This window comes from Myotis yumanensis, unplaced genomic scaffold, assembly GCF_028538775.1.
Source record: "Myotis yumanensis isolate MYYU_CA2020_CCGP unplaced genomic scaffold, mMyoYum1.0.hap1 SCAF_2, whole genome shotgun sequence".
Classification (NCBI taxonomy): domain Eukaryota; kingdom Metazoa; phylum Chordata; class Mammalia; order Chiroptera; family Vespertilionidae; genus Myotis; species Myotis yumanensis.
The window spans coordinates 163,529,764-163,545,343 of NW_027223753.1; the positions used below are offsets into that span (position 1 = coordinate 163,529,764).

The 15,580-nt window shown below is 40.3% G+C and overlaps 1 protein-coding gene across 3 annotated transcripts in view; it reads right to left on the reverse strand.

The window, feature by feature from the left end:
• The window catches only part of PCYT1A (phosphate cytidylyltransferase 1A, choline), a 56,769-nt gene that overhangs the window by 30,903 nt on the left and 10,286 nt on the right, over positions 1-15,580 (reverse strand). The window contains exon 2 of one of the 3 annotated variants that reach the window (XM_070406467.1): positions 7,311-7,430. In XM_070406467.1, coding sequence (XP_070262568.1) covers positions 7,311-7,427 — 117 coding nt within the window. In that variant the 5' untranslated portion in view covers positions 7,428-7,430. Of the gene's footprint in view, positions 1-7,306; positions 7,472-15,580 lie in introns of those variants that run through there. The other 2 variants (XM_070406466.1, XM_070406468.1) reach the window with 2 other exon arrangements.

A 15,580-nucleotide genomic window follows, 5' to 3' on the forward strand; every position in this document is an offset into this window, starting at 1 on the left:
CTGCTGGTGGGAATGCAGACTGGTGCAGCCACTGTGGAGAACAGTATGGAGCTTCCTCAAAAAACTAAAAATGGAACTCCCATTTGACCCGGTAATCCCACTTCTAGGAATATATCCCAAGAAACCAGAAACACCAATCAGAAAGGATATATGCACCCCTATATTCATAGCAGCACAATTCACCATAGCTAAGATTTGGAAACAGCCTAAGTACCCATCAGAAGATGAGTGGATTAAAAAACTGTGGTACATCTACACAATGGAATATTATGCTGCAGTAAAAAAGAAGGAACTCTTGCCTTTTGCAACAGCATGGATGGAACTGGAGAGCATTATGCTAAGTGAAATAAGCCAGTCAGAGAAAGATAAATACCACATGATCTCACTCATTTGTGGATTATAGAGAACAAACATAGACTGATGAACAGGGACAGATCCAAAGACAGAGAAACAGCGATCAGACTATCAATCCCCAGAAGGAAAGTAGGGGAGGGAGGGGGTAAGGGGAAGAGATCAACCAAAGGACTTGTATGCATGCATATAAGCCAAACCAATGGACATGAACAACAGGGGGGTGAGAGCATGAGTGGGGGAGGGGGGAGGGTGGGGTTAATGGGAGGGATGAGGACACATTTGTAATACCTTAACTAATAAAGAATTAAAAAAAAAAAGTGGGAGGCATAGCAGATCTACCTAATACACAGAAACAATTACAGAGAGGCAGCCAAAATTGGAAGAAAAAAAAACATGCTCCAAATTAAAGAACATAAAAAATCCCCTGAATATGAACTGAATGAGAAGGAGGCAAGCAATCTACCAGCAAATGGGTTCAAAACAAGGGTTATAAGAATGCTCAAGAAACTTAAGGGAAGAATAGATGAACTCAATGAAAACTTAAAGAGATAGCAAACATAAAAAAGAGCATAGAGTCCTAGCTGGTTTTGCTCAATGGATAGAGTGTTGGCCTGTGGATTGAAGGGTCCCAAGTTCAATTCTGGTCAAGGGCACATGCCTGGGTTTCGGGCTCGATCCCTTGTAGGAGGCATGCAAGAGGCAGCCAACCAATGATTCTCTCTCACCATTGATGTTTCTATCTCTCTCTCCCTCTCCCTTCCTCTCTGAAATCAATAAAAATGTATTTTTTTTAAATAAAAGAGTACAGCCGAAACCGGTTTGGCTCAGTGGATAGAGCGTTGGCCTGCGGACTGAAGGGTCCCGGGTTCGATTCCGGTTAAGGGCATGTGCCTGGGTTGCGGGCACATCCCCAGTGGGAGATGTGCAGGAGGCAGCTGATCGATGTTTCTCTCTCATCGATGTTTCTAGCTCTCTATCTCTCTCCCTTCCTCTCTGTAAAAAAAATCAATAAAATATATTAAAAAATAATAATAAATAAGTAAATAAATAAATAAAAGAGTACAGAAGTCAGTAAGAAATGAAGAATACAATAACTGAAATGAAGAATACACTAGAAAGAATCAACAGCAGGTTAGATGAAGCAGAGGATCAAATCAACAATTTGGAAGACAACAGAAAACACCCAATCAGAGCAGCAAAAAGAAACAAGAATCCAAAAATATTAGGATAGTTTAAGGGACCTCTGGGGCAACATCTGCATCATAGGGGTACCAGAAGAAGAGAGAGACAGCAAGGGATTGAGAACCTATTTGAAGAAACAATTACCGAGCCCAGATGGCGTGGCTCAGTGATTGTCAACCTATAACCAGGAGGTCATGTTTTAATTCATGCCTGGGTTGCAGGCTTGATCCCCTGTGTGGAGCATGCAGAAAGCAGCCGATCAATTATTCTCTCTTATCATTAATGTTTCTATCTTTCTTCCCCCTCCCTTCCTCTCTGAAATCAATAAAAAAATATTTTAAAAAAAGAAAGAATGACTGAAAACTTCCTTAACCTGGGGCAGGAAAAAGACAAAAATCCAGGAAGTACAGAGAGTCCCAAACAAGTTGAATTCAAAGAGACCCACATCAAGACACATCATAATTAAAATGGCAAAGGTTAAAGACAAAGGGAGAATCTTAAAAGCAGGAAGTAAAAGACAGTTTCCTACAAAGGAGCTCCCATAAGACTGATAGCTGATTTTTCAACAGAAGGGACTGGCACAAAAGATTCAAAGTGACGAAAAGCAAGGACCTACAACCAAGATTGCTCTACCTAGAAAAGCTATCATTTAGCACCAAAGGACAGAAAAAGCACTTCCCAGACAAGAAAAACCTAAATGGTTAATCACCACCCAACCAGTATCACAAGAAATGTTCACAGATCTTCTTTAAGAAGAAGGAAAAAAATTAAAAACATGAATAATAAATGGCAATAAATACATATCTATTGGTAATTACTATATTCTTATTTTTAAACTTTCTTTTTAAGTTATAGTTTACATTCAATATTATTTTGTATTTGTTTTAGGTGTACAGTATAGTGGTTAGATAATCATATACTTTACAAAGTGTTCCCCCCTATATTTCTAGCACCCACCTGGCAACATACATAGTAATTACAATATTATTAACTACATTTCCTATGCTGTTTTGTTTTTGCCCACACTGTCCAGAATCATCTTGATATCCTTGGCACTGGAGAAGGCACTGCCCCAGAGGTCAACTTTTTATCTCTGTGTTATTATTATTACTAGAGACCTGATCCATGAATTAGTGCATGGCTGGGGTCCCTTGGCCTGGCCACCGATCATGGGTGATCGGGGCCGATCAGGGCCATCTCGCTAGGTTCCCATCGGGGTAAATGGGGGCCAGCCGGCTGTGGGGAAGGGCCACCAGAGTTTGCTGGCCATGGGAGGTTGGCTGTGGGAGGGCACTGACCACCAGGGGGCAGCTCCTGCATTGAGCATCTGCCCCCTGGTGGTCAGTGTGTATCATAGCAACCAGGCGACCAAGTCATTCGGTTGTTCAGTTGCTTAGGCTTTTAATATAGAGATTTTTAAAATATATTTTAAATTGATTTTTAGAGAAAGAGGAAGGGATAGAGAGATAGAAATATCTATGAGAGAGAAACATCATTGATCAGCTGCCTCCTACATTCCCCCTACTGGGGATTGAACCCGCAACCTAGGCACATGCCCTGAGTGGAATCAAACCAGTTTCCTCTGAGTTCATGAGTCGATGATCAACCACTGAGCATTACCGGCCAGGCTATTATTTTTTTAATCCTTATCTGAGGATATTTTTCCCATTGATTTTTAGATAGAGTAGAGCAGTGGTTCTCAACCTTCTGGCCCTTTAAATACAGTTCCTCATGTTGTAACCCAACCATAAAATTATTTTCGTTGCTACTTCATAACTGTAATGTTGCTACTGTTATGAATCTTAATGTAAATATCTGATATGCAGGATGGTCTTAGGTGACCCCTGTGAAAGGGTCGTTTGACCGCCAAAGGGGTCGCAACCCACAGGTTGAGAAACACTGGAGTAGAGGGAGGAAGGGAAGGAGAGAAAAAGAGAAAGAAACATAAATGTGAGAGAGACTGATCGATTGGTTGTTTCCCGCATCCACCCCAACCGGAGCCAGGGATCGAACCTGCAACTGCAGTATATGCCCTTGACCAGGAATTGAACCCGAGACCCTTAGGTCCACAGGCTGACACTCTAACCACTGACTCAAACCAACCAGAGCTCTTTTCATCTTTGTATCTCTAATTCTAGCAAATGGCACACAGAGGTTCTCAATATATGTTTATTGGTTGTGGTAATAGTTGCACAACTCTGTGAATATACTAAAAACCACTGATTATACAGTTTAAATTGGTGGATTATATGATCTCAATAACGCTGTTATTGAAAAAGCAAAACAGCCCAGCCAGTGTTGCTCAGTGGTTGAGCGTCGCCCTAGGTACCAAGAAGTTCTGGTTCAACTCCTGGTCAGGGCACAAGTCCGGGTTGTGGACTCAATCCCAAGTTGAAAGCATGCAGGAGGCAGCCAATCAGTGATTCTCTCCCATCACTGATGTTTCTATCTCTCTCCTCTACCTTCCTCTCTGAAATAAATAAAAATATATTTAAGCCCAGCCAGTGTGGCTCAGGGATTGAGCGTTGACCTACAAACCAGTAGGTCCCAGTTTGATTCCCCATTGGAGCACATGCTTGGGTTGCGGACTCAATCCCCAGTAGGGGACGTGCAGGAGGCAGCCTATTCAATGATTTTCTCTCATCATTGATGTTTCTATCTCTCTCTTCTTCTCCCTTCTTCTCTGAAATGAATAAAAATATAAAAATAAATAAAAATATATTTATTTTAAAAAGGGAAACATCACCCTGACCAGTGTGCTCAATGGTTAGTGTCATCCCATGTACCACAGAGTCAAGGGTTCAATTCCCAGTCAAGAGCATATACCTGGATTACAGGTCTGATCCCTAGCCCCAGTTGCAGGAGGCAACTAATAGATGTGTCTCACATCGATGTTTCTCTCTCTCTCCATCCCTCCCTCCTTTCCTTCCACTCTCTCTAAAAATCAATGGGGGGAAAATATCCTCTGGTAAGGATTAACAAAAATATATACATTTATATCTTGTTTGCTTTTGCTACAGGGTTGAAATAGGCTCACAGACAAAAAGTACAAGTATACAAAGGAGATGACAAACAAGTTTATTTAACATATACTCCTCATTAGGATCAGTCCAGCCAGCTGGGTGAGTGAATCTTTAAACATTAGCCCATGTAGGCCAGAGTGTGCCAGAGAAGAATGTGAAATAGGTAACAAAAGTCACTCAACAGATTTGTGACATGAATATATGAAGCAAAGTAATTTAAAATACTGAGATTTCTCAGATTCTAAGGACCAAGAAATTTAAGTCTTCTCAGAGCCCATTCCAATAAGACAGGCCTTCTTTGCTCTATTCCTGGCTATGGTGATTGCCTGAGAATACCACATACTTTGTTATAATTTGTCCCTTCTCCAAGTGAGATTGCTGAATTGGTGCCCACCACCATCTCCTTAATCTAAACTAAGGAACATTCGGAAACTAATGTCCTGTTTTGTTGACTGCTGAGTCGTTTTCTGACTTTACTTGCTACGGTATGCAGAATAATGGCCCCCTAAAGATATCTACATCTTATTCTCAAGAACCTACGACTACGCTTTACATGGCAAAAGGAGCTTTGCAGATGTGGTTAAATTAAAGGATTTTGAGACAAGGAGATTATCCTGCATTTTCTAGGTATGTCCAATATATCACAAGGGTCTTTATAAGTGAACAAGGGAGACAGGAGAGTCAGAATCAGGAGATGTGATGACAGAAGTAGTGAATAAAGTGATGCAGCCAGGTCAGCATGGCTCAGTGGTTGAGTGTTGACCTATGAACCAGGAGGTCATAATTCGATTCCCGGTCAGGGGACATGCCTAGGTTGAGGGCTCGATCCCCAGTGTGGTGTGTGCAGGAGACAGCCAATCAATGATTCTCTCTCATCACTGATGTTTCTATTTCTCTCTCCCTCTCCCTTCCTCTCTAAATAAAAACGTATATATGTTTTTAAAAAGTGATGCAATTGCTGGCTGGCACCATGAGCAGAGCAATGTGAACAGTCTCTAGAAGCCGGAAAAAGCAAGGAAACAGATTCTCCCCTAGAACCTCCAACTCTGCCAACACTTTGATTTTAGGTCTCAGAGACCCATTTCAATTTTCTGACCTCCAGAAATGTAAGATAATATATCTGTATTGTTTCAACCTACTAAATTTGTGGTAACTTGCTATAGCAACAATAGGAAACTAATACACTTGCCCTACTAATATCATCAATACCAGGCCTGGAGCATATGTCTCCTATTTGTGAAGTCCTGTTGCTTTTATTGCACAAGATACGAGTATTGGTTTGGAACAATTGTTTACTGTGTCAGAGTAGAAATGCTTTTCCCTTTGGGCTATGAAACTCCAGAACTAACCAATGGAAACTAAAGTTTGATCACTGGCTAATGGTCAATATAGGTAAAGAAAATACAGAAACATGCAATTCTGTCACAGGGATTTTGGATCATGGATTTTCATAATATTGTATATCAATAATAACTTCAGCCCTGGCCGGTGTTGATCAGCAGTTAGAGTGTCAGCTTATGCACCAAACAGTCATGGGTCGATTCCCAGTCAAGGGCATGTACCTGGGTTGCAGGTTTGATTCCCAGCCCCAATCGGGGCATGTGCCAGAGGCAACCGATTGATGTATCTCTCTCACAATGTTTCTCTCTACTCTCCCTCCCAACCAATTGATGTGTCTCTCCCTCTCCCTCCCTTCCACTCTAAGGATCAATGGGAAAAATATTCTCAGGTGAGGATTAGAATAATAATAATCCTATATAATAAAGAGGTAATATGCAAATTGACCATCACTCCAACACACAAGATGGCCGCCCCCATGTGGACACAAGATAGCCGGCAGGGGAGGGCAGTTGTGGGTGACCAGGCCAGCAGGGGAGGGCAGTTAGGGGTAATCAGGCCGGCAGAGGAGCAATTAGACATCAGGCTGGCAGGGGAAGTGGTTAGGGAGTGATCAGGCTGGCAGACAGAAGCAGTTAGGGGCAATCAGGCAGGCAGGCAGGTAAGCGGTTGGGAGCCAGCAGTCCTGGATTGTGAGAGGGATCCCAGATTGGAGAGGGTGCAGACAGGGCTGAGGGACACATACACACACACACACACACACACACACACACACACCCCATGCACGAATTTTGTGCACCAGGTCTCTAGTAATAATAATGATAATAACTTCACTTGTGTGTTCTTTAACATGTTTTTAGAGGGGAAGATTTAAGACGGATATAAACCTGAGACAGGAAGAGCAATTTGGAATAGGGTATTTCACTGAAGGCTTGGCAACAATTAGAAATACAAAGATAATGTCCCAGAGATAAAGGAATACAAGGTAAACAGTAATAGAAAAAAGTTCTTATTTAAGATATAAGCAGTAATAGAGTGGTTAAATGATATGGCAGAAAAGATAGTAAGACAGAAAACTAAACACCATGAGATGATATCAAGATCAGATCACTGCCTGGAGAAGTGATTTCTCTATTTCATTAGTTTCAATTTGATCTTTAGCCTAATATACAACACGACCTCCAAATTTTCCTAACATTCTTTTTCTAATTCCTATGTAAAGCTCTTACAACTGAGCTGTGAGTTATAATCTGGTAAGAAAGCATAAGATTTCCAACAACTATGAAAATACTTACTATCCACACTTACTATTCATTGTCTCCATTATTTAAGAAGACTTGTAATGTTATATCAGTTTTCTACCTTCCCCCTGCCAGGTTAAATGTACAACACAGAAAACTCTTCCTTACTTACAACTGCACAGCGTGGCATTTTGGAAGTAATCCCATCTTCCTCTGTTGCCCCATTCGGTCCAGGTGCCTCTTTCCTCCTTTTTCTTGTGTTGACTTTGGCTGAATTCTGTGCATCCATCTTCTTTTAACCGGTCATAGAAAGTGAAAAAGAATCTTTTCTCACTGGGGGAGAAAAAAGTCTGTCACCAGTGTTTCAGAGATGTTAACACAGATATACTCAGCAAAAGATCAATTCCATGGCACATATTTCCCAAAGAAGAGCCAACTGCATCTGGCAAAAACAAAGTTTCATAAACACAGGCTCCAGTAGAAACTCTAAATTGACTCTCTGTGGAACAAAGGCCACAATTAATCACCTGACCTTGAAACTTATTTCCCTTGACCAATGAAGCCTGCATATTACCTACTAATTCCACATCCTGACTGCATGCAAAAGATTGAAATAACTTGGCTGAGAAAGTTTGTTATACAGCTTTAACAATACCCTGTAGGACACCTGGAGGTATGACCAATGCAAGGAAATGTAAAAGGTATGTCTTTGGTGCAGATGGGGGAAAGAGCCTTTTTTTAAAGGATTGGTTATCACCAATTCCTGGTTTAACAAAGCATGGATTTCTTAACTCTAAATGCTCTGTAGATTTCAGACACCACTCCACCAGGGATCTATGGAAATTGTGGTGTAAGTGTATTGTAGCTTTTAAATACCCCTCCTCTTCCTTCTTTAATATTCATTTTCCTTTCCTCTTTCAGAGTCTCAAGCACCTTAAATTTGCTCAGAATCCCCAACTATTAAAACCCCAACCAGGTTTCTCCTTGCCCCAGGAAAAAAGTCATTACTGTCTCATTTTGCAAAGAGCTTCTAGCAACTAGCTATTATATAAACGTTCTGAATGTTTGATATTTCAAATTTAGATATTGGCTTGTGCTACCTCTCTAATTCCCAGCAATGATCTGCTTTGGGTAACGTAATTTACACAAACAAATTAATGTCTTGGCACTGATGAAATTTTAGGCATCAGCCAGAAATTGGGGATAGAGGAATTTTAATGATCAGCTGCCTTTTCTGCCCAAGATACACACAGCGAAAGACGGAAGAAAGATCCTCAGAGCAGAGGAGGAAAACAAAACAAGTGCCAGACAGAATGAGGACATTCTACTCTGCCTCACTGACTCCAATAAGCCCTCCTGAATAAGATGTTCATCTAAACAACAGCAATTGTGCCTTACTTTCTTTCCTCCAGCTAAATTCCACGTGGCAATGTGACAAGATCTACAAGAAACCTGACCTAATTCTTAGAGACTGGTGGTGACACCCGAAGTATTAGGCTGACGTAAAAAAATGTGAGTCTAAAGTGAAAGATGAACACCACCCAGAAACTTCCTTTCATCACAAATGCAAATTAAAATGAAAAGATACTATACATTTAACAAGTTTTTCCAGTGATGATAATCAGAGCTTTTCTTCATTATTGTTATTAAGTATTCTTTCAAAATATCCAGGTCAGTGTTGCTCCCATCTCACTGCTAACAATGCCTAATCGATCCATTTAGTGACCACTTCTAACTTGCATATGACAAGACTTCTCTGTAAATATCTGCTAAATTCTTCTCAGGGTAAGCAAACAAAACCATTGAGAAATGTAATCAGCAATCTGGTGACACGCAGCTCAAGCTCAGGTGGTCAATATATTAAGTACTTACTCTGTACAAGGTACTCGACATAATTTTTTAAAGTAAAAACTGTTTTCTCCAGAAGTTCTCAATCAAGGTGAGGAAACCACGTGTTTATGATGTAAAAAAGCTCTTTAGAATTCTAAAACCATTGGGGAAAAGTTTGTTGAGGAACAGGATATTTACACAGTTTCAAAGTATCTCCCCACAGATTACTTATTAATTACAAAGGGAAAGTTACCTTTTTAGAGAAAAAATCTCTTAGCTGCCCTAGCCGGTTTGGCTCAGTGGCTAGAGCGTCAGCTTGCGGACTGAAGAGTCCCAGGTTCAATTCCAGCCAAGGGCACATGCCCAAGTTGTGGGCTCTGTCCCCGGTAGGGGGCATGCAGGAGGCAGCCGATCAATGGTTCTCTCTCATCATTGATATTTCTCTCTCTCTCTCCTTCTCCCTTCCTCTCTGAAACCAATAAAAAAATATATTTTTAAAAATCTCTTAGCTAAGTGATCAAAGTTAATCAACATAACCAATAATGAGTGCTTCCTTGTGTGAGGCACTAAGGATACACTACCTGCCCAAAATGCATAACCTGTATGGATTTATGAGGAATAAGCCGACAAACCTTAATTAAAGGACAGTGTACAAAACAAGCCTGTGTTCTTCAAAAAATTTCAATCATGAAAAACAATAAAGGGCTGAAGAACTGCTCCAGGTTAAAAGAGACCAAAGAGCTAGGCCAGTGTGGCTCAGTGGTTGAGTGTGGGTCCATAAATCAAGAGGTCACTGGTTCAATTCCCAGTCAGTGTCCATGCCCCGGTTGCATGGACTTGCAGGGACGTGCAGGAGGCAGCTGATCGATGTTCATCTCTCTATCTCTGTCCCTTCCTCTCTCTAAAATTAAAAAAAAAAGAGAGACCAAAGAAATGATAACTAATTATAATGCAAAATTCTTAACTGGGGGAGAAATTGTTACAAAGAATAGTTACTAGGACAATAAATAAAATTTGAATATGAATTGTATATCAAATAATAGACATCAATGTTTAACTTCTCTGATTTGATTTTACAGTGTGCTATGGAAAAGACTGTCCTTGTTTTTAGAGAAAAATGCTGAAGTATCTAAGGATGAAAGGTCATGATCTCTGCAACTGACCCTCAGCAAAAAAAAAAAAGAAGAAATATATGTACATCATATTACATTACATATAAAGTAGGTAAAGCAAATATGGCCAGTGTTATCAATGTATGAATCTAGGCAGGGCATAAAGGGGTTCATTTTAATATTCTTACAACTTTTCTATAGGCTTTACTTTTATTTCAAAATAAAAAGTTTAATTTTTAAAATGCTCTTTAACAATTTCTACACAAATAGGCCCTCATATAAGATTGTCTCTTGGGATCTCTAGAAACTGATTCCCTCTACTCCTGACTCTTTAAATCAGAATACATGATGCATACATTCTAAGAAGTATGTCTAGTAATCTAAATATCTTGTAAGGAAGTTAACAGTCATAATAATGGCTATCTTTTTTTAATACTTACCATCTGCCAAGCACTGTGATAGGCAAATTAATACATATATATACAGTTATTATTAGCCCCAATTTACAAATGAGAAAACTAAGGATCAGGGAAGTTGAGCAACCTAAGAGGTCACACAGCTAGTAAGTAGAAGAGCCAGGATTTAAATTCAGGCTTGTCTAATTCCAAAGTCCTTACCACTATAATCTGCTATTTTCCAGAAAGCTAAGATTTTTAAAAAGAAGTTGTCTCATCATTACTGTTGCTTCTTTCTACCAAGAACATTCTCTCTACAGCATGGGTCCCTTATGTGTTTTTTACACTTAAGTCAGGCCAGCTGAACTGAACAGTGGAATAAAAGGTCACAGTTACTTAAAGGTAAACAAGGTCCAAGGACCAATGAAATACAACTGACGTGGCTATTGGCTCAGAGGTTGCCTGATCTGTCAGCTATAGCAGATCTTTCCTACTGGGTAGTTTTGCTAGGGTTTCCTGATAAGCTTTCACCTTAAGCAATAAAGAATTCTTTAATATCTGTTCCTCCCTCTTCTGACATTACAAATAGGTAGTATTTTAAAGGCACCTGTATTTTTACAAACATTTTAAGGGTGTCATAATAAACATGGAGTAAATGCCATGTCATATTTTCATCAGTTATCCTATATACTAAAAGCCTAATATGCTAAGTGTCTGGTCGTCCATTCAACCAATCAAAGCATAATATGCTAATGATATGCTAAGGCCACTCAACCACTTGCTATGACGTGCACTGACCACCAGGGGACAGATGCTCTAACCAGCAGGCTAGCTTGCTGCTGGGGCCCAGCCAATTGGGACTGAGCAAGATGGGCCGGACATGCCCTAGAGCCCTCCCACGGTCCCTCTGCAGCTGGCTAACCTCCCGTGTCCCTCCCCGGTCCTGATAATGCACCAGTGGGGGTCCTCAGCCTGGCCTGCACCCTCTCGCAATCCAGGACCCCTCAGGGGATGTCAGAGAGTCAGTTTCAGTCTGATCCTGCAGGGATAAAAGGCTAATATGCAAATCAACTGCTAAGGATGTCCGACTGACAGCTTAGGCCTGCTCCCTGCAAGCTCCCAGACTATGAGAAGGTGCAGGCTGGGCTGAGGGACTACCCCCGCCCCCCCCCGCCACCGTGTGCACGAATTTTGTGCAACAGGCCTCTAGTTTTCTATAACTCTAAGTTAAAATTCCTTAATGTTTAATAGTAAACTATTTAATATGTCCAAAGGCATGTTTATAGGAATTTCTCAGAAATCTTTGCTCTCTCTGTTTCGAGGAAGGGATAACTTGTGCTTTGCTCTTTTGTTTGTTTTATTTTTTACTAGAGGCCCGGTGCACAAATTTGTGCACGGGTGGGGTCCCTTGTCCTGGCTGGTGATCAGGGCCAATTGGGGCCGATCAGGGCCATGGGAGGTTGGCCACTGCGGGCAGGGGCCACAGGAGGTTGGCCAGCCAGCCCAACTGGGGCCATTGGGGCTGGACAGCAGGGGGGAGGGGCCATGGGAGGCTGGCGGGGGGGGAGGGGCTGTGGGAGGTTGGCTGGCTGCAGGAGGTTGGCTATGGGAGTGCACTGACCACCAGGGGGCAGCTCCTGCATTGAGCATCTGCCCCCTGGTGGTCAGTGTGCATTACAGCGACCAGTCGTTCTGCCGTTCAGTTGATTTGCATATTAGCCTTTTATTATATAGGAAGATATTGTGGTAAAATATAAATAACATAAATTCACTTTGCTTTTTAAGTGTTTACTTCTTTAAGTATTGAATCATCTTGTCATATGATTCAACTTAACCAACCAAACACATGGTGAATATCATTATACTATACTAGAGGCCCAATGCATGAAATTCGTACAAGAGTAGGCCCTCGCAGGCTCGGCTGCCTCGGCCCTTGCAGCGCTGGCTGCCTCGCGGCCCTTCAGCCCTGCCACCCACCCACTGGTCATTCCAGAAGGTCATTCTGGAAGGTCATTCCACTCTTTGGTTTAATTAGCATATTAGCTCTTTATTATATAGGATACGCAAAGGCTTTCCTTCCAAGTGTTAAAATACTACCAGCATGGTTTTAAAAATATTTGAAAGCCAAATTAATATCTGGGGTTGCTAGATCTTGTAACACTGGATCTATTCCACTAGATTAAAAAATCATACAAAAATATAAAATATCACAATGAGGATCTGAGGCAAGAGAAAAGAGTTGTCTGACTAGCTATTTAAAGCTAGAGTAAAATTCAAAACAGAAAAATAATCAAGGCAACCATATTATTAACATATTACAATAGCCTTTTATAAATAATAGTAATACTAATATGTATTATCTGTCTTTCAGTTAAGTTTGTACATTCTTCAACAAAATCTCTCCATTTGCCTTATATAAACACCTCTAACCAAATGTCTGTGGCAATATTAATCAATGTTTTTTTATCTATGCTCCATTTTGAGAAATGTAAAACTCTTTAACATCACTCCATCAGCATAGTATAATAATTAAAAGTCGGATTATCCAAGTATGAATCCCATTTCTACTACTTACAAGCCATGAGAACTTGGACAAATTCCTTAATCTGTCCAGCCATTAGTTGCCTCACTTAACAAATGAGGTTTAAATGGGATTATCCATGTAAAACCTCAGTTCAATGCTTGGCACACAGTAAGTGCTTATAAATATTAGCTACTATTATTATTTAGTAGTAACAGTTAGCATCTGTCTTAAAGTCTTCTATGTATCCTCTCTATCAAAAAAGATTTTGTCAAGTTTCCCCCCTATGATTACTATTATAAAAAGTACACTCTGCCCTAGCTGGTTTGGCTCAGTGGATAGAGCATCAGTCTGCAGACTGAAGGGTCTCAGTTTCAATTCCAGTCAAGGGCACATGCCCTGGTTGTGGGCTTGATCCCCAGTAGGGGGTGTGCAGGAGGCAGCTGACCAATGATTCTCTCTCATCATCAATGTTTCTATCTCTCTCTCCTCCCTTCCTCTCTGAAATCAATAAAAATACATATATTTTTTAAAAGTACATTCTTAATGTTAAAGTGTGGTAAAATATGAAGTATGCTATATCTCCCCTATTCCTACCCTGTTCCCATTTAAGAATCACTGTTGTAGCAAGAACTCTTCTATAGTGTGTTGTTAAATTACGACGAAGAAACATTACTACTCCTACTCCTAGCAGTGAGCACTTATAGAACACCTGTATGCTTAAACACTTTAAAAATATTAAAACGCTCTTAATATTCACAACCCTCTGACATAGGTATATTATTTCTATCACCCCAATAAATTCAACTTAAAAAAAGGAATACATTTAGCCCTGGCTGGGTGGCTCAGTTGGTTGGAGTGTTGTCTCCACCAAAAGGCTGTGGGTTCAATTCCCAGTCAGGGCACATACCTAGGTTGCAGGTTTGAGCCCCAGTCAGGGCACATACAGGAGACAACAGATCGATGTTTCTCTCTCCCTTCCTCTCTCTCTAAAATATCAATAAAAACATATACTCAGGTGAGGATTAAAACAACACATTTATTCATCTTGTTGGTCATAATCCTGTTAAAGTACAATTTAGTTGATCATTTTGTTTGTATCAATCTGTTTAAAAATTTTTTTCAAATATTGACTACCATCTATCACATTCACTATTTATCACAATTGTATATAATCTATAAACTTGAAGGCATGGTTTTTATATCTCCATACAAGTCACTGTTGAAAGTACTGATCAGGATAGATGTATGTCATCACACACCAATGTGACAATCCACTAGAACACTCTTTCCTCATTGAGATCCACCCTTAATACTCTTTTAATATATATATATATATATATATATATATATATATATATATATGTCTTAATTGGTTTCAGAGAAGGAGAGGGAGAGAGATATAAAAACATCAATGATGAGAGAAAATAATTGATTGGCTGCCTCCTGCATGCCCCCTACTGGGGATCAAGTCTGCAAACCTGGCAAGTGCCCTGAGGGGAATTGAACCGTGACCTCCTGGTTTATAGGTTGATGCTCAACCACTGAGCCACACCAGCCAGGCCACTCTTAATACTCTTTAGAAAACAGAATAGAGAATATATTTAGAATTCTTAATGAGTTAGGGTATTCAATCTGATGTAAACCTGATTCACTGTACAGGTTTGATTCACATGTCTCTAGCACTGCCCAAAAGATTATTATGATATTATCAATGAAAATAAGGATAGCTAATACTTACAGAGTGCATCCTATGTGCCAGGAAGTTATAAACCTTTAGCATATATTAAATAACAGCTCTCACAACAACTCGATGAGGTAAGTAGTACTATTATCCCTTTTTTGCCAATGAGGAAATTGAGGCTCAGCTAGGTTAAATGACTTGCCTAAGGTCACACACCTAGGACAGGGCAAAAACAGATTTGAACCCAGCCATTCTGGCTCTAGTGTCTGTGAACTTAACATTATGCTCCCTAGTAATAATATGGTCATACGTGAATTTAATCAAAATCACTTGTTTGAACTCTGGTCATGTGCTACACTGTGCCAAGCAGATTCTGATCAGGAATGTTATTAAAACTCACACAAACAGCCCTGGCCAGTGTGGATCAATGGTAGGAGGGCTGGCTTACGCACTGAGGGATCTTGGGTTAGATTCCTGGTCAAGGGCATGTACCTGAGTTGCAGGTTCAATCCCTAGTCCCGATCAGGGTGTGTGCAGAAGGCAACCAATCAATGTGTGTCTCTCAATCAATGTGTTTCTCTCTCTCTCCCACTGCCTCCCTCCTTTCCACTCTCTCTAAAAATCAATGGAAAAAATACCCTCAGGTGAGGATTAACAACAGAAAAAAAATCACACAAAGTATCTGAACAGCTGTTAGGGTCAGAAACAGTATACCCAAAGGATTTAGCACAGAACATAGTACAGTTTTAAGTATATGCTAGGTATCTAATGATAGCAATAACAACAAAAAACAATAATGATCACTATTATTTAAGTACCTCTTTTTTTCAGAACTTCAAGAGTGTGTCTACTGTATACTTTCTACACTGGACTCTTTGGAAAGCTATTTTAAGTACTAAG